At 40.1% G+C, this 27,992-nt stretch overlaps 2 protein-coding genes across 3 annotated transcripts in view; one reads left to right on the top strand and one right to left on the bottom strand.

The window, feature by feature from the left end:
• Positions 1 to 26: 26 nt before the first annotated feature.
• On the top strand, positions 27 to 8,338 carry rbm15 (RNA binding motif protein 15). Its single transcript, XM_084916522.1, has one exon. The coding sequence runs from the start codon at positions 207 to 209 to the stop codon at positions 2,784 to 2,786; it is 2,580 nt and encodes an 859-aa protein (XP_084772648.1). The 5' UTR covers positions 27 to 206; the 3' UTR covers positions 2,787 to 8,338.
• Positions 8,339 to 8,388: 50 nt separating this feature from the next.
• The window catches only part of slc16a4 (solute carrier family 16 member 4), a 31,594-nt gene continuing 11,990 nt past the window's right edge, over positions 8,389 to 27,992 (bottom strand). For both annotated transcript variants that reach the window (XM_084916525.1, XM_084916526.1), the window contains 8 exons: positions 25,641 to 25,773; positions 25,371 to 25,503; positions 25,043 to 25,186; positions 24,715 to 24,876; positions 23,966 to 24,616; positions 15,848 to 16,059; positions 13,220 to 13,313; positions 8,389 to 11,706 (listed from right to left, as the gene is read on the bottom strand). In XM_084916525.1, the coding sequence (XP_084772651.1) occupies positions 11,498 to 11,706; positions 13,220 to 13,313; positions 15,848 to 16,059; positions 23,966 to 24,616; positions 24,715 to 24,876; positions 25,043 to 25,186; positions 25,371 to 25,503; positions 25,641 to 25,757 (1,722 nt within the window). In that variant the 5' untranslated portion in view covers positions 25,758 to 25,773 and the 3' untranslated portion in view covers positions 8,389 to 11,497. The remainder of the gene's footprint in view (positions 11,707 to 13,219; positions 13,314 to 15,847; positions 16,060 to 23,965; positions 24,617 to 24,714; positions 24,877 to 25,042; positions 25,187 to 25,370; positions 25,504 to 25,640; positions 25,774 to 27,992) is intronic.

Here is a 27,992-nt window from a genome sequence, read left to right as displayed (position 1 = left end):
TAAAGTTTCCCACCCACTTTCTAACCAATCAGAACGAAGGGGTGGGTCTTCGAGCTAATCTTTACAAAATGGCGACTGTTGTTGTTTTGCCGCAGGGTCAGTGAATAAACCCGTTTTTCACTTCAGTAAATTTCTGCATTAAGTTGCAGAAAAAATCGCACCAAGGAAGAGCAAGTGTCCCGACGGTCGACACCGAGTGGGCCGAAATGAAAGGTAAAGAGCGGTCGCCGATTAAAAAACGCTCCCGGGCCCTGGACGATATTCGAGACAGGGGAGGATGCCATCCGACCAGCAAGAAAATGGGGGCTCTGTCCGTTTCCAGTGGGAGTAATAATGGAAACAGTTCGTCCAAAAGCGACGGCGGCTCGACAAGACGGAGTCTCCTCGGGGAAAAAAGAGACCGAGATTTCGACGGTCACAGCCGGACTGGAAATAATCACAGTTGTCAGTCTGCAGCTGCCGCCGCCGCTGCAGCGAGCTCCGTGGGCAAAAACCACAACCTGAGCCTGACGCTGGATTTAGCCTCACCAAGGACCACCTCTCGGGGTGAGCCGCGGTTGCAGCCACCCAGCACAGAGAGTGAGTACAAAACGCTCAAAATCAGCGACCTCGGCACTCAGCTTAGCGACGAGGACATCGAGGACGGACTCTTTCACGAATTTAAAAAATTTGGGGATGTGAGCGTCAAGATAGGTCGTAGCAACGACGAGCGGATAGCCTTCGTAAATTTTAGGAAGCCGGAGGACGCCAGAGCGGCTAAGCACGCCAGGGGACGGCTGGTGCTGTACGACCGGCCGCTGAAAATCGAGGCGGTCTACATCAACCGGAGGAGAAGTCGGTCTCCGGTGGAGAGAGACGTGTACGGTGCGGCTCAAAGCCACAGACATTTGCAGAGACCCCTCTCGCCCACCGGGCTGGGATATAGAGACTACCGGCTGCAGCAGCTAGCCTTGGGACGGCTTCCTCCACCCCCACCCCCACCTTTGCCGAGAGAACTGGAGCGGGATAGGGAGTTCGCTCTGTTTGAAGCCAGAGCACGCCCAGCCTTCATTGCAGAACGGGCAGCTTTCCGAGAAGAGGATTTTATTTCTCCAGAAGATGACCAAAGAGCTAATAGGACGTTGTTTTTAGGCAATCTGGATATAACTGTCACAGAAGCAGACCTCAGGAGGGCCTTTGACAGGTTTGGAGTCATAACAGAAGTGGACATTAAGAGACCAACACGGGGGCAAACCAGCACGTATGGATTTCTGAAATTTGAGAATCTTGACATGGCTCATCGTGCTAAGCTTAGCATGTCTGGCAAAATAGTGGGCCGCAATCCCATAAAAATAGGCTATGGGAAAGCAACACCAACCACGCGCCTGTGGGTGGGTGGTCTTGGACCTTGGGTTCCCTTAGCTGCCTTGGCAAGAGAGTTTGATCGCTTTGGCACTATAAGGACCATTGACTACAGAAAAGGGGACACTTGGGCCTATATTCAGTATGAAAGTTTAGATGCTGCACAAGCAGCATGCACACACATGAGAGGCTTCCCACTGGGAGGTCCAGAGAGAAGACTTAGAGTGGACTTTGCAGACACTGAACATCGTTATCAGCAGCAGTTCCTGCAGCCTCTCCCAATACCACCATTTGACATGGTGGCTGAGTCATTTGTCCACCGTGCCACACCTGAACCACTGAGGGTCAGGGAACGAACTCCACCGCCGCTTCACTTCAGGGAGAGAGAGCTGTTTCCTGGAACTGACTGGCCCAATCCTGCTATTCGCGAGCGAGTACGTGCCTCACCTTTTGAGCCTCTGGAGCATTTGGACCGTGAGAGGCGAACTCGTGAGCCCTGGTCTTTGGAAAGAGAGCTGCAGGGGCGAGAGCCTGCGCGAGAGCCTGCTCGAAAGCGGCGCATATTGGAGGACGGACGCCACATAGACCACTCCCCTGACAGCACTGAGAGGACAGTAAGACGCAGACGTGCTTCTCCAGATGGCAGTCCTGGAGGCAGCAGCAGAGATGGGGGGCGCTTTAGTGACTCAGAACGCCCCCTGCGGGGCGAGAGAGCCTCTCCTGCGACAGAACGCCACAGCAGCCTTGAAAGAAGTGTGTCAGACCGAAGGCCCAAAAGCCAGAGTCTGTCTGATAAGGGACTTTCAAGCAACATTATTTCAGCAGTTGGAGAGCGCAAGCGCAAGGCAATCGATGGTGGCAAAGGACCAGCCAAGAGAGAACGTTCTGAGAGCAGCTCAAAGGGAGGCCAGCCATCCAAGCCGGATGGCACAAAACTCAGTTTGGCGTGGCATGGTATGCTATTGTTGAAGAACAGCAACTTTCCAGCCAACATGCACCTGTTAGAGGGAGACCACAACGTCGCCAGCGACCTGCTTGTCGACAGCGCTACAGGAAGGCGAGTGAGCGAGCTAAAGATCACGCAGCGACTCCGGCTGGACCAGCCCAAGCTCGACGAGGTGTCTCGGCGCATCAAGGTGGCAGGTCCGGGCGGCTACGCAATCCTGTTGGCGGTTCCCGGCACCACAGAGGATGCATCTTCATCCGACCCTGCAGCTTCAACTCAGCGGCCGCTTCGCAACCTGGTGTCCTACCTCAACCAAAAACAAGCAGCTGGAGTCATCAGCCTGCCTGTGGGAGGAAGCAGAGATAAAGACAACACAGGGGTTCTTCATGCTTTCCCTCCCTGTGATTTCTCCCAGCAGTTCCTGGATTCCTCTGCCAAAGCTCTGGCAAAAAGTGAAGAGGACTATCTAGTCATGATTGTGGTCCGCGGAGCATCTTAAAGAAACAAAATACACTAAATTCAAATGGAATTAAAAAAAAAAAAAAATCTGCTGTATGTCAGTAACTATTGCATGCTGTGTGTTCTGCATCATGGAGTACACTAGTATGGTTATTGAGTGTTATGTTACCATGTAAACCACTTAAAGGACAAACAGTGCCCCCCTGCAAAGCTAAAAGTATGTGTGTTTCTGAAGTTACTTTTCAGAGGTGTCAGTCACAATCATAAATCTGCAGTAATTTAGCCAAAATTCTGTAAAGCGGTTAAAGTTTAGTAAGCTTAATTTATGAACAGAGAAGTCATGCAGACTATATTTTTCTTTGTAGTTCATTTGCAGATTTAAAATGTTAGCCATCCAGGTCTGCAACAGAAAAAAGAAAAAGCAGGAGAGTTAGAAGTTTAAGAAGGGGACACAATAACAGCTCCATTTAAAATCGAACCACAAACTCTCAGTGTTGAAACCTCACCTTCCACAGGGCGCTAACAGTAACGGAAGAAGCTTAAAAAGACATGTTTCTATTATAATGTCATGCATTAGACAAACAGGTGCTGTTATTGTGTCCTGATATTTGCACCAGGCTTTCAAAAAACACAATTTTTTTTTCAAAGCTTTGAATTACAGTGCAATAATATGTCTACTGTTACCACTTTTTGATGAAGGGAGACAAACGCGATTTGAATTGTTTTTCTTTTCTTTTTTTGTGTTAGAGGGTCGGTGAACTATCTCTGATTACATTTCAAGGTCAAAACATGTTGCACAATTTTTCTCTCACCCACCACATTACAGCGTTGTCCCATCTCTCATATATTTTCATCCTTAACAAAAAGTCAGGCAAATGGAGTGTGGTTCACTGAGGAAGAGTTGTGCAATGCATTTTAAGTGTTACGATGCTCATGCTTGTCTGTCGCTGTGGATTTTGAAAACTGGAAAACATTGTGAAGGTCAGCAGATTCAACTTTCCTAGATACAGCTGATACAGCTCAGTTTAATTGCATTAGAAATTCAGTTTGGAACAAAAGTACAGATTATGTTCAGGCTTGTTGTTTGGGTTTAGGTGTATTTGTCTTGTACTCTGAATTGGAACGCCAAAATTGCAAGATAGACAATGAACTCAGTGCGAGTCCACTGGTAAAGCTAAATGGTCATGTCAACTCTGTATGGAATGCTGAATACTAACAGAATTTATTTTCAAGGGAACAGCCCACTACACATAGTGTAGTTTAAAAAAACAAAACAAAAAAACAGCTACTAACATTTTTTTTCACAAAATATTTTATTTTGTGCATCCCTGTCTTTAGAAATGGTTGTGAAAATGTGAACTATGAAAAAGTATAATAGTAATGGATAAAAAGCTTAGAGGATTTTGTGTTGATTTGACAGACTGCTTCATTTATTTACCCTAAAACCAGTAGGTCCTTCAATAATAATAATATTAAATATGCCAGTACAAACCTAATATTTGTACAGTAAGTAGGTCTGTGCAATTTTATAGTTTTAGAGCTATCTTAACAGTTAATGTTGATTTTATTTTAGCAGTCTAAATTTGACAGTATTTCACTCACGCTTGCCAACATTTATTTATTTTTCCCCAAGGCCTACCCTGTTTTGTTTTGCCATTGTAGTTTTGCCATGTAGTAGTAACCTGCCATGCACTATAATTTGCTGAATTTGGTTTAATATGTATTGAAAACATTTATATGTGGGGGGGAAAAAAAAAAAAGAAAATTGTTGTATATGTGAACATCACACCCACTGCGGCTTTGGACTCTTGAGGAGACGAGCACAGAGCTGAAAACCTCTGCAGAGAAGGCACCCTGGTGGTTGTGAGTCCTCACTGATGAGGCAGCTTTTAAGTTGTGTAGCCCATCTGCACCTGTGATGACTTCTGTTTAAAATGGAAAAATTGAGCAATGTACACTTTGATGTCATGGGGAAGGAAAATCCGTAGAGCCCATGCGAAGCTGTTCACATACCTGCAAGTGCATTTGGGCACTTAATGTGACCGATTATCAATAAATTGTTCATTTGAAGGGAAACATGTTTCTTCGATGGAAGTGAATTGAAGAAACGAGCTGCCCGTACCTTATTGTGTTTCGAAAAAGGAGTTGTCACTTGAAATTTTGTTTCTGCACACGAGAGGGGAGACGATTTGCAGTTTTAGCACCAGTGAAGAGAGACCCCCATTTCAAGTGAGGATTGCTGCTTACTTGCAGGCCAGTTCTGACCTCCTAAGTTGCCTAAATTACTTCCTCCCTCACGATTCCTGCTTATGTCCTCAACTGTTCCTGTTGGCATGCGAATGACCGATCAGGATCGAGGAGCCAGAGTCCAGTTTGCAGTGGCGGCACGTGCCAGTATCCTGTTGTCTCCTGTGGTCGTTACTCTAAAGGTTTCATGTGCAGTGTTCCTGGGTCTGAATACGAGGCGAGGGAAGCTCATCACCTCCGTCGCACACTCCACTCGGGAGATTGTGGGCGACGCCGCTCTGAAATTTCCATAGCATCTACAGTTCATGCTGTCACTCTCACTGCAGAGGCCAAGCTGAACCACTGGGCTGATTGTCTTTATTACACTTTGCCCAGTTATATGAGTTGATTTGACTAAATGTTTGTATCAGGGAAGAGGATTGGGCCAAACCTCAGCTAGGAATATTGTTTGTGTTCTCCTCTGATTGAACTCTCTCCGAGGAGACGAGTGAGGAAGCTCGTTTGCTTTTCTGAAGTCGTATGCCGTCATCACCCGAGGTCTGCTGCTGCTGCATGGAGCTGAAACACAAGCAGGCCTAATCCTTTACCCTTTTTTGCATCGCTGGAAGGAATCTACGATGCACCTCACCACTTCCCCAAATTCATCTAGGAGACTTGTTTATTTTGACAATTCCCTTTTATAAGTTTAAGACCGCTGTAGACAAAAAAGAGGAAAGAAAGCTTCCATTTCCCCCAACAACCTGTTATAGTCATGTTAGTGTGAAAGCAAATGCTGTGTTCTGTGCTGAGGATGAGCCCTTGCTTCACTAGAGAAACATTGCCATCTTGAGGACCACGGAGCACCTGCTTTCCTCTCTCACCATCTACCTGACACCATACAGAGCTGCTATCACTAAAACTGCTGTACAGAGACAGCACGATGGTGAGTAAGGTGACCGAGCGCTGCCTGCCAGGTCTGTATCGTTGGCTTTGGCAGCAGGGGTGAGTATTGAGTGTCAACACCTCACGTTTTCCAATAACAAATGGACAGCAGTACGGTGATTTTCATTACTGGTGTTATTTTTCTTTAATGACAATTGGCATGAATCCCAAAGGGCATGTAGGACAGAATGAGAATACAGTGCTGCGTTGACCGTCGCCAGTTTTAAGATTAAGTTAAATAAACGGTCCCAAATGATCAACAATTGCAAATTAAAATTTAACAAATTATGTGGAAACATTTGCTTGTTAGGCTACTGCAACTGCCACACCTCTAGATCACGTACAAAATCCTGGGTATTGTTTCTGCAGCTTTCAGGTCAATATCATTCTTTCAAAGATCAATCATGTCACTGATTGTCAGGCACTAAAGGCAACACTAATATTGTGCTCTGTGAAGTTACTGGTATAAATTCAGTTATAAGGATCTCATTCTTTTATTGTGTGGCAAAAGATGGCTTAAGCATTGGTGATAAATGAATGCATTATTGAACAAATACTTTAGTATGAAATTTGAGGTGCTTTGAGTATGTATCCATATGCTCATACGAGATTTAGACCTTTTTTTTTTCACTCGACTGCATTTGTAACCTGTAGTTGCTGATTCCTGTGCAGATCTTAATTACTCTTACTAAATTACAAATGAAACAACACTTTATTGATGTGTAGGAGTATAAAATAACTAAATACAAGCCCCACCTTTACCAGTGAGATGCAGACACTAGTGAATGAGTAATTCTAATCTGTATTTTATAATACTTGTTGTTAAATACTTCTTCCAAAACTGTTTCAAATCACTGTAGTTCCTTTTAAGAGTACTTTCTGTCATAGATAATATTATTGATTGTGCATGCAGAAACCTTTAATAGATTATAGTCTCCAGTTAATAAAAACAAGCAAAATTAATTAATTGATTGATTGCAGAGATCTAGTCCCAGATCCTCTAAATCCAACATAGAGCAGCTGAAGCTAATAAAAATAAAAAGTCCAATCTGTGGTCAGAACTTCAGTGCGTGTTTTTGAGGCTGTGTAAATAGAAACAGAAACAGTGAGCTCAGATATTGTCAAATAGGACACTGTTTAATGAAAAGCAGAGTGCAGTAATGTATCTTACAGGTCAGCAGCAAGATCATAGCTGGTAATGTTTTCTTCTGTTGTTGTGTTTTTTTTAATGTTCCCAATTATAGAAAAATCTACACAAATAGAAAGATTATTTAAATCACAGCTGTATAAAGTTTTTAACTTTTTGAGAGAAGGAATTCTGCAGATTCACACATTTCAAAGATTATTTGCTGAAACCGATGCAGCTTATTAGACCACCGCCCAGTGTAAGGTTCATGCCACAACTAAATTAACAGTTTTGGTAATTAACACAATATTTTTTTTAATGTTTCTGTAATGGTTAATCCAGCAGTATGCACAAAATATTTTTAATAGCTAAAATGTACCTGTTATTTTTATCCATGAATTAAAAAAACGAAGCACATGATTTTTTTTTTTTTTTTTTTTTTTTTACTTTTGATTAAGAAAAATTAGTTTTAATGGTTGAATGTTATACTTGATTAATTTCTGACTTCTCAAATTTGGACATAAAAACATGAATTCAGTTTGTTAACAACAAACATAATTTTTAAAAAACTTTTTTTAGACAGATTTCTAAAATATTTGTGTTTTCTCATTTTTTTTTATCACGTGCGGTCAAAAATCTGTTAAGCACTGCATATCATCCAAATATACTGACTCTGGTTATAGTGTCACTACTTACATGATTTTGTGCAATCAATGTTTGCAAACACCCTTTTTGTACATAAGTATTTTTGCAAATAATCTGAAGCGAAGTATGTAGTAGTAGTACGATATGATATCCTTGTTAATACATTATTGTTAAAAGATGATCTGATTTGCTGTTATGGCCACAAAAACCACATATTCATACTTACTTGTAGTATCCATGCTGACTGCAGTGTAGTTCGTTGTAGTGTTAAGCACCAATTTGTATATTAGCATTTTATGCTGGTGAGATTTCCTATTTCTTGATAAGTGTTTCTATTATTACTTTTTTTTTTTTTTTTTACCTGACACACTTTAAAGCGTTAAAGTTTGCAATCATTTTACACCTTTATGAATGAAACCATGTTTGTATTTTTTTTTCCTCTCAGGGTTCAGCTGGACAGCTCTTTGTTCCCAGGATACTTGACGCACCATCAGGTGTCATCTGCAGTAAGTACCCCGTATGTTGTGAGTAGCTGTAGCATGAAATCTGTGACAGCTGTAGATGAATATCTGGTATTTAGGAAAATGAGTGTAATTGTTATTTAGCACATCCTGATAATGTGTCAATAAAACAAGTTTATTTGTTAAAACTTGTGTTTCTTGGCCTGGTGTTAGTTTGTCATCTGAATCACACAATAACAGACTGAGGTACACATCAGTTTATTACAGCTGACCTGCACACTGTTACAACGCTTAAAAATGAACTCTACTGGCTTAGAACCAGAAATCTATGATTGGTTAACCATATCTCCTAAAGTCAATCAGTTAAAAAAAAATCCAGGAGTGAGAGTCAGGAATTAAAAAAAGTACCTCACCAAATAATGTGTTTGCTGCAACAAAAGCATCCAATCAAATGTCATCAAACAGCACATGGATATTGTTTAAGCGTACAGCTTCTTAACATATCCAGATAACTAGCAAGTAAAATGATCTCTAACCCAAATCTACCTTTAAAGCATCAAATACTTTTCATAAAAGATGCATTATAGTACAAAATAGTCAGTGGAACTAAATCACAAAAGCATGCTGATGGTGAATGCAACTCGTGAGCCAAAAGAGCCTTTGTGCATGACTGCTGTTATAGAAACAATACAAAGAACCTCGCTCAGTATTGTGAAAACGAGTTGAGGGGGAATAATTTGGTACTAATTGAGACAGCATTCTTTGAGCTAAAGCCTCATTCAGCCACACGAGGGCAGCAAAACAAAGCACACGATTCAATTAAGACATTGAAAATAACTGAATAGTGGGTGGTCATAGTGGTTTAAAATACGTACATTTTTAACCAGCAATAAGCTTCAAGTTGAAGGTTTTTTTTCTAATGTGATCTTTGGCTGATATCAGAGGAAGTTAGTAAAAGATACATTACCTTGTAAGGCAAACAGTGGTGAAAAACAAGGAATCCACTGAAAACAAATTAACAAAGAACAAAACAAAACCCTCTCTACAATAAAAAAAAAAAAAGATTTAAGACTCCCATGTACAAATACAATATCATTAGAAGTTGCATTGCCATTCACTGGCTGCCTGCAGGCACTGTAAAGACTGGGCAACAGTTTTAAACAGTCCACTTGTGGCACTGTGCATTTACATGGTCAACATTACACCATCAACACAGTTGGTCAGAGACATACAAGGACGTACAAGGATGACAAAATAACAAACAAAACAAGAACAAAATCCTGCTGTTCAGGGGAGCTCGTCGGCTCCATCGCTCCTCAGTCTAACTGCGACAAAGAAAACACTGAAACCTTAACTGAACAACAGGCTTTCGGGAGCTGGTGATAGTTGCAGAGAAGGAAACGTGTGTTTAGATGCGCATTTACCAAAGGAAAATCTCTCTCTCTGTGCATTTGCATAGAACAGCTCATGAGCGTGTGCTGACAAGTTAAAGATAACGTAACTGACATCTGAATCTTTGTCATCATCAGTGACCTAGAAAAGGAGAAAGTTGTTTCCTTATATAACTATAAACTACCTAAGGTTCTAATTTAATACATTTTTAAAAAATCTGAAGAAAATACTTCAGAAGATTGCAGCTGTAATCACTGTGTAAAAGATTAAAATATCCTATGTGATCAAAAAAGATGAAGTAAGTCTGAACTGTATTTGAAGCACCGAAAGGAGGTTAGGCGAACTCAAAGTGTTGCAACTGAATTCTCAGTTTACTGACCAGTAAAACAAGTTACTTCACAGGAGAAAGCAACTGAATAATAATTTGCAGTGTTACATAAGAAAGTTATAAGCAAATAGTGAGTGATTAAACCGGTAAAAAATGAAATAAATTGAGGCACTAAAGATAGCTGAAGAGTACGGTGTGAAAGTGTTAGGTGAGTAATGTCAGCAGCTGAATGTCGGTTAAAATAGTTCAATAGACATTTGAGTAGAATCAGTTAAAGTGTCAACCTGCAGTGCTGAAAGCAGCCTAAATGTCAGTTAAAAATAAGGGACAAACATTTCAGCACATGCATTTACTGCTAAAAGGAGCTGATGTGTAAAAGCTTTAAAAGGGCTACTTTGCATGACAACAGTGAAAGAGCTGGGGTAAGTGAACGCCCCACAAGCAGCTTGCGTTTCATGCAAACGTCCTGCAGCCCTTAAATGCTCAAGCTGGCTGAAGACCCTCCCACGGCACAATGCACACCCATGAAAACTCCTGGGCTCTAAAAAGCATAAAACTTCTCATGTGACTCCAGGAAAGCCATGAAAAACTGAGCTAATGCCACCATTAGCATCTGGGCACAACTGAAAATGAGTATGAATGTGGTAAAAAAAAAAAATCCAGAGGTGACAGGCACAGCAGAACAATTTCTGTGGGGGGAAAAAACCTGAAAGCATGATGCTCAAACATCTGAGAAGAAGGTCAACAAGACTGAATTTTGTGTCATCATAAAAAGATGCTGAAATACTCAACGGACAAAAAAAAAGTGTTTGGAAAAATGAAGAATGCCACTGCGAGTCTCAAAGTGAGTACACCAGTAAAACACACGCTTACAATAATCAGCTTAGCAAAGAGATACATTTTCTCGGTTAAACTGCAGAAGCAATGCAGGCTTTTTGGCTTCGTATCACAGATTATGTATTGTTTCACAGGCACAGGCTGAAATAATACGGCTGCTCGGTATCTCGGCTATCTTGAGAGAATGTCATGCAGCATAATCACAAGCTGGCCCAAAGTGCATATCAGTGAGTAATGTTTACCAGATACAGGTAAAAGCTTCCCAAAGACATCAGGTGAAAAGTACTTTATCATGGATGCGTGCTTCCATGGATCATTACAAAAAAAAAGGAAAGGAAACTCAACAGAAGACAGGATTTCGAGTTCAACTGCAGAGCTTCTTTCCGAGCAGTGTAATAAGCGACAAAACATTTCTGTGGAGTCAGTGCAGTTTTATGTTTCTCTCCCAATAAGTTATGCTTGCATATGTGCGTATAATAAATTGTGGCAGGTGTTGTACGCAAGGATTTTCTCCAGTTTTGAATCGGTGTGCCTCTCATCAGAACACCGGGGGATAAAGTATTTTGAAGAGCACTAACATTTTGGCTTTGAAGGTTCAGAAAAGTCTTTTTTTTTCCTCATCGACATCCCAACTACTGTAAGTTCTTAAACATCGTGTTGCTGTGCAGCCCGCGTTATGCTCCCGCTGAAATGAACGGACAAGGTCACGACTTCAAGCTGGAGTCCAAGGTGGACAGTGGGCAGATCTGTCATCGTGAGCGCGTTGGTTCCAGATTGAACCCTGGAGTTAATTCCTACACAGCGCCGTTCTGCAGGCGTTCAGGGGTGAAACAGCCATTGGTCTTACAGCTGCTTTCTGCTCTTTTGGCCTGGGACAGTTTCCTCTTGGCCTTCCAGCGCTGAGCCAGCGGCTCCATAAACAGAGAGAGGGAGGAGAGTAGATAGCAGAGCCCCGCCAGGTAGAAGGAACAGTCGTAGGTCTGAGTGTAATCATATAAGAACCCTAGAAAGCACAAAGATCACAAGGATGCGTTAAGAGCCTGTGTGTTCATCTGTGAATACAGTTATTATGCTTTCTTCTTCTGGCCACCCCCCCTCCGTTTTTAAAAACAGGGTCATGACTTCACGATAAACTACAAAGCAACTCAACTGTTACTTTCTTCATTCCTGTATTTCTATTTATTTCCTTTACACAAGCCGTGTTGATACAAGCATGCGAATGCAGATGAGACGGAGCAGAAAGGCAGGTGTAAACACATTACACAGCCATCTGAAGTTTGAGCGTTTATCCTGACTGTAATATCTGAAAACATTTTTTTTTAATGCCCTACAGCCCGAGGCAGGGGCCATGGCTTGCCAAACGTTTAAACAGAAGGGATAGTAAACAGAGCCACACGCTATTTCCATACGGCCATAAAGGGGGCCATTACTCACGTTTAAAACTCCCGAAATCCATAAGCTCCTCTGTGGGGATTGCTCAACACAGTGTGAGTGGGTTCAAAGCCTCTCACTTTAATGTGGGCCAAATGTTACCAGATACATTTATTTTTCCTAGAAGTAGCTCACACATATGAAGACGAAAAAATCTAGGGCACTATATCTGTATTATGATTCAGCATTTTGTATATTTAAGGAGACAGCCTGCCAGTTGAGCACACAGGCAGATGTTACTGGTACTTCTGCAACAATCTTACGCTGCAAAATCAGTGTAACAATAATACCATTTACAAAGCAGCTCTCTCAAACCTACCATGGATACATCGCTGTTATTCTAAGGGTTTGACATGAAGAATGCAATCTGACCCAGTAACCTTTGTATACATTTCCTTAAACTGAAATTCCAGTTAGTCTCGATGTCTCCAGGAGAGCTCTGACTGTAGGTTGTTTTTCTCCTGTGTTTCAGTTTTCACACTCCACAGTGACTGCATACACCCAGACAGGCTGACACACATTTGGGAAGCACCACAAGGAATTCAGGGCCCCAGGAAAATATGTACACACACACACATACAAAAATACATGTGTATAATAAGGTCTGTCAACCCATACTGTCCCCCTCCCCACCCCCAAACACACACACACACACACACACACACACATATGTATATGTATATATATATATATATATATATATATATATATATATGTGTGTGTATTTACTTTTTACTTTATGTAAATGAATATATATATATACATATATATACATATACATATATATACATATATATGTATATGTATACATATATATATATACATATATATATATATATATAGACATATATATATATATATATATATACATATATATACATATATATACACACACATTCACTCACTCCCTGTCAGAAATAGCACACAGACACACACAAACACAAAAGTAACATCTTTGCTATCATCACATCACATACAGATGTAGTACATATGGTTACGTGTTACAGTATGGGTTTCTCATTATGTACCTTTGGAAAAGTGAGACAGCACATGCTTGAATGTTTTCCATGATGTGAATCACTCACCTGCCAAAGGAGGCCCTGTGAGGCAGCCGAGGCCGACAAAGAACATTGAGAAGCCCATGGAGTTATTGAGCTTCTCCGACCCCACGAGATCTACCTGCGGGGCAAAAACAACATACCAAGCACTTGTCACTGCCATCTATTTGCATTTTAAACAGTCCATTCTGCAGCACTACAAACCATGAACATTATTACAGGTTTTCCAGCAAACATTTGAGAGCACAACAATTTTAAATAAAGCGAGAAACTGGAAACATTTAGCCTGATAACGATAGAAAAGCCAGTTCAAAATAATGGAATGTGTGTTAAATGTGTTTAAAAAATGCTTCACTTTTATTTCTGCAGTCCCTAATTTCCATGTACAGCAAACATGATTTTCAGTGCTGTGCAAAAGTCTTGAGCCCCCATCTTTTCTTTATATGAAAAAACATAAATGCAAATACAGTACATAAGGCAAAACCAGTTTGTACAGTTCTAACAAGCTTGAAATTCAATATTTGGTAAGAACATATTTTTTTCTTCAGCACAGCCTGAATACACTTGGATAAGCTTTCTTGTAATTTCTTTAGTATTCTTCAGGAATAGTTCTCCAGGCTTCCTAAAGGATATTCAAAGCTCCTCTTTGGATTTTGGATGCCTTTCGTTCTGTTATTTGACAAGATGATCCCACACTAGTTTAATAATGTTGAGATCTGGGAGTCCAAACTCTACCTGTATCATTTTCTATCAAGATATACTTTTGTCGACAGAGCCTCCACCATGTTTCACTGTTGTACCTCTCTCCTGACCTCAAACTGGTGATGTTCTGCACCAGAAATTTCAAATTTGGATTGATCACTCTATAAGACCTCGTGACATTGATTTTCAGTACAGTTCTTGCGTATTTAGTCATATTTCAGCCTTTCCTCCCTCTTTCACTTCCTTAAGAATGGCTTCTTGATAGGCACCATGCCACAGAGATCATTCCTGATGAGGCCTCAGTGAACAGAAGAGCTAGATGCATCTCTCAGGCTGTGTGTCAGGTCTTTCCCATTTTTCTTTCTTATTTCTTAAGGACATGACTATCAGTTACTGTTTATCTGCTGTAGATAATTTTGTTTTCATTTTCTTTTTTGTTACTAAAAGAAATAAAAAAAGATCAAAATGGACTGAAAATGAGTTAAAAACAGCCAATGTCCACGAAGAACTTTGAAAGACCTTCAGAAAGAATGGAAAACTTGCTCAAGACACAGAAATAAATGCTGTTTGAAGACTTTTGCACTCTACTGTAGATGTATAAAGATAAACCTGCATTGTTCCTTTACATCTGTAATAGCCCAGCATGATTCTGCTCCTCAAACATTATTGATCTAAAAAAAAAAAAGCTTTAGCTGCATTTAGTTGTTGTATAGTCCCCGCTGCTGCGCTGATAAACCACTCAGTTTGCTAGTGACAGCATTCTTCACATAAGCACTTTATGTTGGAGAGACTCTTAGTTCATAAATCAATAAATTACAGATTACTGCTATGATCTTCCTTGCTTAGAAAACCTTTGCCTGGAAAATAAGTAATTTCCATCAGCAGGCTGGTTTTATCTGTTTGTCACTATCTGTTGGTTCTTCCAGTCAGATTTTCTAAAAAAAAAGAAGAATCAGACGTCATCCCTTCAGCCCATAGATATGTCCTGACCTTTGAGACCATACCATTGGCAAGTGAGGTCAAACGTGTGTCCTCATGCTTTTGTTTTAAGGGGTGATATAACTATAAGACACTGGATACCCACTGACTTAATGTGTTGATCCACCCATAATAGCAGTTAGGAAACATCTCATACCACCTGCTTCAAAGTTTTTCTTTCCATGTGGGATATAATCTTATTACTAAGCCAGTTCACCTTTACATGGCCCTTAAACTGCCAGACAAATCTGATATTGCTGACTTTGCAAGGTGAATGAACTACAGACTAACAGTATAGTGAGGGTGACAGCGGCAAGTTTGGTAAAAAGTCAAACTACACTAAGAGAGCACCCTGCGTTTCATTCCAAAGATACCACTGAATATATAGCGTTTAACCAACATTATTAGTTTTCATGCATTTTCTTTTAAAAAGAAAAACACTGAGCAATCTTTTCCTGCATGGTGTAACAAAGCAACAATTTTAATCCTATTGCATGGATGAAACATTGTCTAAACCTCGTGACTTGTTCATCGAGGTTGACTAACATTTTAGTTTTCTGGTTCTGTCATTTCCAAGTATTTTTGGAGTATTTTGGAGAATTTTGCTCTGTTCATACTCAAGACTTAAAAACATACACTTGTTAGCATTGCTGTTATCACCGTGGTCATATCAGCATGCTGACATTAGTGTTTAAATGGTATACCTGCACAGCCTTGCAGACTGACCTGTTGTTCACTGACTAAAGGACACTAGAATTGATTATTTGCACATGCACCAACTGAACCTTTTCATCTTAAACATATATTAAATGACACGTCTATTCCAGGGATGGTATTTTGAATTATGTATTTATATATTTCATTTTATTATATACACTGTATATATTTACAAAAAAAACTTATAAAGTGTTGAAACCACGGGGAACAGATAATTGAGGTTGTTTGTTTCCAAAGAGATGCATGCATCCCCCTTACCAAAACAGGCAGCAACAGAGCCATGTAGCCACCACAGAAGATGGCGAAAAAGACTGCGTAGACCATCAGCAGCATGTAAGAAGTTGCCAGTGGGGAAAGCAGGTTGACCAAGCCACACAGGATCAGGTAGGCTTTGTGGAAATGGTACTTGTGGAAAAGATTCCTGTCTGTCACCCAGCCTGAGGCCAACTGGGCGATGGTCTCTGTGATACCTGTAACAGGAAAGGTGGACAGACAACTGGATGAGAAAGATATATATTTATATGACTTAAAATTTTGATATAAATGTGTGTAGGGCCATTTTTGATCTGTGCATTTATACTGATGAATTCATTACAGCAGAGAGTGTTAACAATGAATAAAACGATTCACATTTTAGAATGTTGTGGTTGTAAAATAAAGGTAACACAGAAGTTCTGTGTCTGTTGTTGTGATTTGGCGCTATATAAATAAAATTGAATTGAATTGAAGTTTCTCTGGTTCACAAAGATCCAGTTGAAGATAGTTTTAAAAGCAACTCAGCCTCAAGGCACCCTTATTAAAATTCCTGCCAATTTACACATTTAACTAGTATGCAAACCTTGCATACATACGGATGTGGCCACTTCTCAGGTAACTAAAGTGTTTTTTTCCAATGTTCTAAAAAAACTTTTAAGGTTTTTTTGTAAGTGCATTACTCCCTGTCTTGCTAATTAAATAAGCTTTCAATTCATTTTATATCAAGGTGAAGCACTAATCTAGCTATTTTTGCAGGACTGTGAGCTTCAGTTTAAAACAAAGATGCCAAAAAATCCCACAAAAAACCCAAAAAGATGATGACCAAAAACCAGGATTGTAACAGTCCACAAACCAAATGATCACCAGTTTTATATACAGGCTATTGCACAAAGACATGAAAACAACTATCTGTATAAATATCACTGGAGTAAAGGGATAAAATATTCCACTAGCGGTTACTTACATGCATAACAGCTGCATAAAAATGATGCAACATTTCATTGCAATTTCAGTATTAACGCTATAAGAAGCAGCTTCATGTTGGACTGCATTCCTCCAGTGTGTTTGTTTCGACATCTATGAAACATTTTAGTGTTAAATCATCTACAAGCTCAGCTTTCAAAAGAAAAGGGCCCAGGCAGAACTAGATGATCCTCGAGTCTGTTACACTGACACTTCACTAGATGTGTGCATTAACAGCAGGAATAACACACTGGGTTAACCAAGTGTAGATGGTTGACATGGAGCTAAGATACAGGTTTAGGTTTTTGAGCCATTTAATGATTGGTCATTATCAACACTTTTTCAGATAAATAAATGACGTTTTGAACAGCCCTGTATCTCCTGATTTTTCTTCTATTCCCACAATAAGGTTGTTGTGTTTTTAGTAAAATACCTTGACAACTACTAGATGGATTAACATGAAATTGAGATCTCACATTTCAAATTTAAATCCATCAACTACTACTTTAGAACTTGGTTCGAGGCTAACTCTGGTGTTGAGAATTAGGATTATGGTTACAGGTTGAGCAGTTATTATGTGCTTAACGAAAACAACGCCAGGAGGAACTGTGAGTACATTTCTCAATGTGAAGGGTGTCTGTGTAGATGTGTAAGGAAAGGGTAAAGAAAGACTGTGAGGAGAAGGAAACTGAACTAAATAAAATAGGTCACTATTATCCAACCTAACTTCCCTGTTGCTCCTGTTCTCTTGACACAAGAATGCTGTGTAACCGGCACAGTGGGTGGCAACACACCGACCTGTTAACATCTGTATTACACCAGCAACAATAAGCAAACTACCTATTAAGCATTTCTTCTCATCTGACTGATTGTTTGCTCTACTTGGGTATGATGACTGGGCAGATATGGACTGCTCTGTGCTGAGGTCAACTGGAATGCGATAGGTGATGTGGAAACTGCAGTGGTGTATTGAGTGTCGCAGGAATAGCTACAAGCAGGCAGTGCTGAGCAATTAATCAATGAAACAAACTGGTGCGGTACGGATTCAGAATTATCCATCCTATGCACAGCCTCTGCAGCACAACTCCACAGGCTGTAGGCAACTCTCAACTTCAATGCATGATATAAAAATCCTGCTGAATATGAGCTTACGTACTCTAAATTCCCACTTTATGTTTTACAGTGTCGCTCTTCATAGCAAATTTGAATAAATGTCACATTAATCTACATTAACATGCAGATGTTAAGTAACAACAGTAAATTAGTGAAAGAATAGACTATAAAATGCTTCATCATTGAACATCTGTGCTTTCTTTATATGACAGCATTCTCCATGGAGGTTAGAAAATTGACATGAGGCAGCTGTTCACTGTTTATGTGTCCTCCTCTTGTGATCCAAGACATATCCTGCAGTGTCTCCTGCTTGCATACTGACAAGTTGTGAGTTTGTTTGTGTGTTTTAGCCTCAGCAGGTCGATTCAGCTCTGCAGCTGTCCTTGTTCAAACTCAGCACATTGCTATTTAAATTAGGCTTCACCAAGTAGCACCTTACGCCAAGTTCATGTGGTACACTGGTTTTGACCAGTTCTGTTAGTAGTACTACCAGGTACAGACATTTGTGAATGCCTCTGAGAATTAACAGATCATGAGGGGGGAAGGGGCATGTTGGTTTTCCCAGTTTCTATGAAACTGCTGCCTTCTCGTCTCGTCTCTTCTTCTGCACACACTTCTGCCTCAGAGCTCCTCTGCAAAGTATCAGCTACTTCAGGACTGGGCTCCAAAATTTAAAAAAACCAAACAAAAAAACAACAACAACAACAAAAAACTGGGAGCCCCACTTGTCAACACGCCAACAACTTTACTCCATTAGCTGTTGCTTAGCGACTCCGGTTTGTTCCAGTGCTGGTGACTGAGGGTTGAAGAAAAGACTGACCCGGACGATAGTGGCCTCTCTAACCGAGCCAAGTTAATGGGCCTCAATGACAAGCACTGGGTCAGAGAAAGAGGGACAGCGGGACATTGGGATGGTGGCTTTGTGGTGTGAGCAGCACCCCATCTCTTTAACTTTGTCTCGCTTTCTCCACCATTACAGCACATGAGCAGAGAAAGTGACAGAAAAAACGTGGCTGACAAAAAAGAACCTGTCTTGCTGCTTTCTGGAAGCTCTTCTGAGTAAACCCACAGACTATTATACTCTGGCTTTACAGCTTTAAGAAACAAGAGACAGTTAATCTTCATATATTCTGTAATTGTATGAATCTGGCTCCAGTTCAAATGCTGCTGTTCCATACAAATACTGCCTCGGTCTGTGCCACATCATATCGTCCACAATGATCACCATATAAATTGCGACAAGATTTAAAAGTTATATGAGGAGAACAATACTATAGTAACACCACGTTACTATAGTATTGTAACGTGGTGTTACAATACTATAGTAACGCCACGTTACTATAGTAACTGGCCATTGGGCATACCGGGCATTTGCCCGGTGGGCCGATGGTGATTTTTTTGTTTTTATGGGCCGATGATTTTTTTATTTTATTTTATTTTTTTTATAACAGTATAAACAATGAAAGGTGATGGATTGGCCAGATGCTGGCAGATGTGTAAAAATAACTCAGTTGTTTGGTGGTGGCTATGGCGGAGCTGCCACAAGAGGTCAGGTGGATGAGGGAGAGGGGAGGCAGGAGGAGCAGAGATCCGAGGCGGCTGCCGGTCCGAGCGTCAGGTGAACTGAACTTCAGGTAAGAAGTTATGACCTGCAGTCTATCTGGGTCAGATATAAACTAAGTTTAGGTGCAGTTTATTTTTGTTGTGCTGAGTTTTTACAGTCAGTTACAATAACTTGTACTGCGTACTAGCTAGCATGACGGAGTTTCTATACAGCTGGGTGGGTGCTATGATGTTACTGATAGTGAACTTTATTTTATTCATAAGGTTAGTTCGTAGAGTTGCCAACCGTCCCCTAAAAAACGTAATTGTCCCATATTCAGAGAAAATATTACGCGTTTCGTATTGAGGTGAAAAGGAACACAGTTTGTCCCGGACTTCAGCTAGGATGGAAAAAGACACAAAGCTGGAGTTTTTCTCTGTCTTTACGCTGCAGCTGTCTCTTCTTCTCTCATTCAATCATGAAACTGATCAATGATCAGCTGATCGGCTTTTCTCTCTTGCTTGTTTATCGCCCACTTTGGGCCAGAAAGAGGAAACCAGCCGATGTCGCGCTAAACAACAGCAGCATGTTTAAGCTTGATCAGCTGTTGTTAGAATTTATTTAATATTAATTTCTAGTATCAGCTGATGTTTGCTGCAGCCACAGCTGTAAAAGCTGCTGGTCATGATGTCGGTTTGGATATGTGGTGAGAGGGAAACATGAAGATGAAACCAGGAGATGTTCCTACTGAATCATCAGAGCTGAACAGGTGATGGAGAAACAGGTTTACCTTTTAGGTGACATGAATGAGTTGAAGGGAAGTTATGAACTGTTTCTGAGAGACAAATAACACCAGGATCCTTTTCTAAGTAGCTGACAGCTGGTAACTGTGCAGGGGCGGATCTAGCAAAGTTTTGCCAGGGGGGCCAGGTGGGGCATTAACAGGGAGAGGGGGGCACAAAGAAATACTTTTCTTTCTTATTCTCATTTAAAATATCTAGCTTTTATTAAATAATTATCTGAATCTTACAACCAAAGTTTTTATCTGATGTACAACGTAGAGAAATCATACATATACCAACAAGACAGTACATCACTGTCACAACAGCGTTTGTTTTCATTCAAAGGCTTTATGGTTTTTCCTATAATACCTGGCGGGCCGGTCTCTAGTCAAAATGCCTGGGCCGATTTTTTGTCCCAGTCCAGCCCTGGCCAAGTGTTTACGTTCCTTAGTGTATGCATTATTGAGACAATCCCGGGCATATGTGAGAGCAAGAACGGCTCAGCACAGTCATCTGTAAAGTATGCAAGAAAATTGTTCTTGCTAAATGTGGAAGCAACAAAATTGTTTCACCACTTGAGACAAAAAAGCAGGCTACAAAGTATGAGATGCTATCAACTGATTATGTGCTACTCACGTCTAAGCAAATGACTCCATACTATAGATACCAATGCTAGTATTCGTACTGAACTGATACCAGAAAGATAGGATCAATACTTTGTTTCTGTCCTCTAAGTTGAGTATGCAAATAACAGTGTTAATTTTTTTAATTAAAAATTAGAACTCAAGTATGCACTATGACAAATGTCTGGACCTTTTTGCTCTTTCATATCAATGCTGACTAGAATTGTGCCACATCATTTAATCCACAATGATCACGGTATCAATTTTGATATGAATTAAAAGATATATAGAGTGTCTCAGGCTCCAGTGATGATTTAGTACCTAAAAAGGAGCTACTGCAATAACTCCCAACAAAGCATAGTACTCTGCAAAATGTGCAAGAAAATTGTTCCCACTAAAAAACAAATTAGTTTCACGAAAAGTAGGAGAGGCTAGCAGCTAATTGTGCTAATGCGTGACTTTGATGTAAACAAATGACTCTGAGTGTAAGCGGTGGGCAGATTAATCCAGATATTGACAGTATTGCTACCAGTAATAGTACTGCTATCAGACACACTGCTAGCCCATACATAAGCTGCCTTTATAGGTTAAAAGTATCAGGATCGGTGTCGATATTGGCAATACTGACACTGTATTTACTTGGAACTGGATCAATACCAAAATTTGCAGTATCACTCAGCACTAGTGAGTGTCACTGGACCACTTGCTAGCTGCACTCCATATGACACGAAGAGCAAACGGTAGATGGAAATTACAGATGTGGTTACATGGTGGAAGAGCAGGGCTTTAAGCAGATGGTGAAAAAGTTTGAGCCAAGATAAAAAACTTTTAGATAGAAAATGTTCTGTGGTAATATTATGCAGCTCCTTATGAGTCACAAAGCTACATCACTTTGTATAAACTATGTGCTCAGCAATTATTATTTATACTTTTACTTAAAATATCCAGGAAAAACACAACACTGATATTTCATTAAAGCTGAGTGACTGTTATTGCGCTATATGCTGCTGTTGCATTATTGTTATAGTATAGTCACACTTCGAATTAGGTTATCAGTGACAGCAGCTCACTGATTAAGGATGGAAAATTTACATTTAATGTGATTGCCTGCAAGCTGCAAGCATCACATTTTCTAGATGTCCTGCGATTTAATTCTGAGATCCTTTCTCCCACCCCTAATGCTGACACAGATTGGCTACAGGCAGTTTTACAACAAAAAAGATGGGCTTTTTTCTGAAAGCTCAAAATGCATGATTTTGACACTAATAAAAAAATTACACAAAAAGTTTTGCTTTAATTCAAACAAACAAATGCACTTTTTTTGTGTTATCACATAAGAGCTGTGATATAAAAGAAGTTTGATTTATTGATACCCCCTTTCCTCTCAAACCCCTTATCACTACTACACTAATCAATAACAGATGTACCTATGTGTCATTATTTATAGCTAAAGTATGCCTTTCATTAATATTAATACAGTCTCTATCGGGTAACAGTTATTAATTATCAGTGGACAGATTATAAAACAAAGTGGTTAAAAACAACCACACATGGAGCTTTTCAGTTATTCATAAATCTACAGAATTACATGCATGGTGTGCATAATGTTAATGCTGTTCTCTGTTCATATGGAGTGGCCTCATCAGTGGCACACTGCTGAACCCATCCACCCTGGCCAGTAGACCAAAGTTCAGCTTTTATGTAAGAACATCCATTACATAAGACTGCAGAGTCTGAGCAGCTCACAAATAATTAATGGCTAGAGGTTGACTGAACACTTTTTTGCATCACTCCTCAGACTCAGTCTGAAAAAACAAAACAAAACTAGAACTTCATCTTTATACTTCAAGGTCACTACTAAAGGTTATTTTTATAAGACATAGCTGTTTAATTCTAAATTTGTCACATCTGTGAAAATACTTTGACTCTTATTGTCATAAACTTAAGGATGTCTGAGCACTCTAGTGCTGCAGAATCAAGCCAAAAAAACTTCTACTTTAATCTACATACAGAGATTCTGCATATGAACATGCACAACCTGTAAGCAAATAGCAACATTTTTGGAAACCAAAGCTTTCTTAGTTCTTTTTGTAGTCAGAGTACTACAGAGCAGCTGAGCTGGCACTGGTCACATGTACGTTAAAATCCATGTGGATAACAACAGAAGGGAAACCTTTCCCGAAAAGCCACCTCAAAACTATCAGCAATTTTATTTGTTTTGTTTTAAATGCTTTTGAAACATGGCCAGCGTAGCCTAGATATTGTAACTACACTCTGGAACGCCCTGAAATACTGCCAGTTGTTTCCAGAAGACAACCAGACAATAAGATTCCACATTGATCCAGTTTAAACGAGTTAGAAGTCATGCAACAGTGCAACAGTGTTGCAAATTAAGTGACGCTTGCAAATGTTTCTCTCATTGGCACAAGAGTTAAGTGGATTAGAAACAGTCATTTTTGGTAAAAAGTTACACATAAATATTTATCATTAAGTTGGAAACAAGCTTGATATTGATGACTCTTCTTTAAAAAGGGGGCCACTGGCTGTAGATTACAGATGTGATCTTGTAATCTGCAAGTGACTGTCTGCTTTTATATCTTTAATTCAACAGTGATGTTAAAAAAGGCTTGGACCCCAGAAACCCTATAACATTTGTAGCTTTTGATAAACTTTATAGATGACTTTAGATGGCTTGTATTTATTTAAATTGTGTTTTCATAATAATTTAATTTAATTTTATATTAATTTTATATTATATACTATTGCTAAAATATTTTTAAAAATGTATTTTCAAATAAATGTTTTTGAAACTTATCAAATCTTTGTAATTGTTCTTCACTACATCACAGAAACATGTAAGGAAGCAAAAACAAAGGAAGCAGAAAAGTGTATAAAAACAAAATTTGTCCCACTGCCCAAACTTCTCACCATGACTGCAGACCACATGAAGGCCATAAGCTGTATTGCTCTAGCTAATTATTTACAGCACAGACAAAAAAAACAAAAACAAGAGAGTTCTATTTTCCAAAATATCACACTACTCATTAAACGCTGATTGCAGTAACACAGAGAATCTATTAGCCAACATAAACCTTACCTGCGACAGAGATGATAAAGGAAGCATCCATGGCATCAATGTCCAGGGTTCTGGCCCGGGCAGACAGGTGGAAATAGGGAATAAAGTAGGCAAGCTGACTGAAGACCAAAGACCAAGTGTATATGCAAAAGAAAGGGTCCTTCAGCAAAGAGAAATCCAGTACTTTGGCTTTTGTGACAGTCACCTCACTTGGCGAGCTTGCATGTGAGGAAAATCCAACAATCGTGGACCCATTCATACTACCATTGAGCTCCGCTGAGCAATCTGGAGTTGTGGGTTTACACTGACCCAGGTCATGATGGGGCTCATGGCCATTTACTCCATTCAGGACCAGTCTGGTCAGTTCAGGGTTCACTGACTGGTCCTGGAGTCCCTGAGTACATTGCCCCCCCACGTTCACGGTGTCCCTATGAGAGGGAGGAGGGGATTGAAGACAGTCTGATTTGGAGACGCCATTGGAAACGTGAGTGGACCCATTCAAACAGTTCTTGGAGTACTCCTTCTCTGAGGAGCTCTTGAGAGAAACAGCAGGACTCTTTTGGATGGCAGAGGAGGTAGGGTTTGAAACAGGTGGCTTTACATTGATGGGTCGCAGCAGCATGCCAGAGGCCACCAGATTCAGCATGAGACCACTGAGAATCAACATGGCTCCTAAACATGACAGTGAGAGTTTAGGATCTAAAATATCACTTTTAGATCACTCCATGGCCTGTATTTCTACACTTAGGCACAAAATTTCTCCTTCTTACCTTGCCAAGCATACCGGTCCAGAAGCAGCTGAGTGAAGGGAGCGAGAGCAAAGGTCAAACCCATACCAGAGCGTCCAATAGCATATGCCGTTGCTAACCTTTTTCTGAAGTACAGTGCTGTGACCACTGAGAAGGCCTGATACAGTAGTGCAAACCCCATTCCTGAGAGGAGCAAACAAGGTTATTATCCGACATTGCGTCAGTCACAGGGACACACAGGTTGGTTTTCCGAATTAATAACACGACACAGAAGTCGTCTGGTTACTAGAGTTCGTGTGGAAACAGCAACATTAAGGTACTTTACTGTTTAGCAATTAGTTAAACTCACCAACTATCACGCCCATGCTGATGTAGAGGAATACCACACTGTTGGCGAATATACTCAACAGGAAGCCTCCGCTAACCAGCACTGCACCGGTGATCGAGGTCACTCTGGCTCCCACCTTGGCACATGCCACAGAGGCGAGGGGCGCTACAGAAGTGAGAGGAGAAGAAACACAAAGGCAAAAAGCTAAATGCAGACATACAGACCAGAAAAGGCTATTAAATACATTTTGTGAAGGAGAGACAGTAAGTCACAAGAAAATAAAACTGTGGAAAATGACGATTTAAAGAGGTGATGCAATAGAAGGAAAAGATTTTTTTTCAGTTTGAACCTCCAGACAGACGCAGACTTGACATGATGGAACCGATCCAGCTGATACTTTCTGCTGAGCCACCAAACTCATCTTGGAACGCCACAAAGAAGATCCCAAAGCTCTTTAGGGTGCCCATAACGAGGACATTTACCTGCACAGACACAAATGAGAATATACAGATAATGACAGATATATTTTCTCTGAGAGAAACTTTCCAGTTAATTATATATAAATAAATGGTTCAGTGGGGAAAAAAAAGGAGATTATAGAGAACAGAGGTACGCATACCAGGAAGCAATGTAGCACGACCATCCAGCCCCAGCCTCCATCTGGAGGGTCCTCATACTGGATCTCTTTCTCTTTGTCCTTCTTCGAGGTCATGGCATCCTTCCTGAACAGGTTCATTATGGCCCTGGTTTCACTTGGAGAAGAAAGATAAAATCAATCACCTCAAAGCTGCAGAAAAAGGATATCATATCAGAAGTTATTTTCAGCATAAGACCAAGAAGCCTTTCAGAGTTTTTTCAAGTAAAGACAAACAGACATGAAAAAATAAAACAATAGAACAACAATGTTCTAAATAAAACTGTGACTTTCTGCTTTTTGATTTAACTTTACAGAAACCCACAAGCCAAAACGTTAAATCATTTTGAATCAATAAAAGTAAAGTCTGATGTTATATATGATACTGACATAAAACATCCATCCATTTCCTTCTGCTTATCCAATTCAGCATCATGGGAGGGATGGAGCCCATCCCAGGTAACATAGGGTGAGAGGCGTGGTACACCCAGGACAGGTCTCCAGTCTGTCACAGGGCTAACATAGAGAGACAGACAACCATTCACACTCACATTCACACTTATGGGCAATTTCACATTTAGAATTACCATTTAACATAACCGCACTAACTGCATGTCTTTGGACTGTGGGAGGAAACGGGAGTACACAGAGAGAACCCACACAGACAGATATATTCAAGAGTAATGCTCTATTACTTTTTCATTTCATTGAGCTGTGAAGTGGGGTGATCTCAGTACTACTAGACCTGGTAACATCTCTTTTGCACCCTATTCAGCTATTGGACTGGATATAATGCTAACACTGCTGAGATATTGTCTCTACCAATGTGTAATGTGTAAGTGTTGATTATTGACTGTAGCATCTTCTAAGTCCCTGTTAGAACTAACACTGTGTCCTGTGTGTACCTGGTAGATGATTTCTTGTCTTTGTTATGTAATAAAAAAATGTTTCGTTTGGTTGGGCAGCTAAAAGAGAAATAGTTGTCTTAAACCTGCAGCAAAGTAAACCTACAGCTGCAAAGCAACATTTCAACAATTTTAAACTACACATTCTAAAGCAGGGGTCTCAAACTTGGCCCGGGGGCCACTTGTGGACCACATCACCCCTACTTGCGGCCCGTATATTGACCTGAAGAAAGATAATGCAATTTGGCTTTTTTGTTGGGGAGGATTTGTTTGTTGTTGTTAAAATAAGTTCTTTAAAAAGCAAAAAATGATTTAATATAAAGGCAATATGAGCAGAGAGTACAAACATGTGGAGGGATTGGCTACGTTAGCTCAGTGAGAGAGTTATTTGTTAAAAAAAAACATTTGTCAAACTATCGTTTTTGGCTTGTAGCTTAAACAGAACTGACTTTTATTCCCTGTTTGAATTCAAAGTGATGCACATGATAACCTGGTAATTAAGTAGAAATGTAAAACAGAAATGCAGCATTGATAAAAAAGTTTTTCATTTACTATTATTCCATGGTGATTCTGACCATTACCAGTCATATGGAATAATGCTATGTATCATGTTCTGCAACTGTCTCCTGCATGTAAAGATGCTGCTGCGTGTACAGTATGCACACGGCCTGTTGATGGTCTGCACTTTTCAACAGCAAATTTAGGAAGACAACTGTTAGCGAGCAATGGTTTTTATTAGAATCCAGTATAGGGGAACAAAAGCATTCCAAACAGATCTATGAATCCAAGAATACGCACAAGAGTTTGTGGGATTAGGAATAAATTTAAAGCTAAATCTCTCCCCCAGAGCGTATCTTAAAATAAAATAAAATGAACTTATACTAGTAGTGATGTCCTCACTGGCCGATACCAGAAGAGGTGAAAGAGGATAATAATGGATTACTGAGTGGTTTAATAATGAAACGATTTTTAACATATTGTGCTACACCCATTGCGTGTGTGTGTCTATGTGGTCTATGTGTAACTAAACAAGTTAAGACTTAAGCTGTAAGACTTTGGCTTATTTCAAATGAACCCATGCCTCTGTTGTTAACAGATTCAGAAATGACTTGCTCTTTTGTGAGCCAGCTTCACTGCAGTTTGACTCCCAACGGGCAACATGTGACCTTGAATTACTTCGGGCCCTTGTTGGAACACGTTTTCAAATACGCTGACTTGTATTAGCAAACATATATATATATATATATATATATATATATAATCACCCTTATTCGAAAATACAAGACAAAAAGAATCATCCATGGAGGCGAAAAAAGGCAGAAGTGATTTTAGGTGAAAAGGTAACAGCTAGATAGAGTTAATTTTAAATAAACCAAATGAAAACTTTCTCACAATAAGGAATAATGACAAACTGAGTCAGCAGCTGAATGCA

The sequence above is a fragment of the Perissodus microlepis genome, chromosome 20, assembly GCF_051167445.1.
Source record: "Perissodus microlepis isolate ML-2025 ecotype Zambia chromosome 20, ASM5116744v1, whole genome shotgun sequence".
In the NCBI taxonomy this organism is placed as follows: domain Eukaryota; kingdom Metazoa; phylum Chordata; class Actinopteri; order Cichliformes; family Cichlidae; genus Perissodus; species Perissodus microlepis.
This window is presented reverse-complemented; position numbering and strand designations above follow the sequence as displayed.

Excerpts from the sequence above, each read along its gene's own strand:
- rbm15 (XM_084916522.1), top strand. The coding sequence starts at position 207 with ATGAAAGGTAAAGAGCGGTCGCCGATTAAAAAACGCTCCCGGGCCCTG.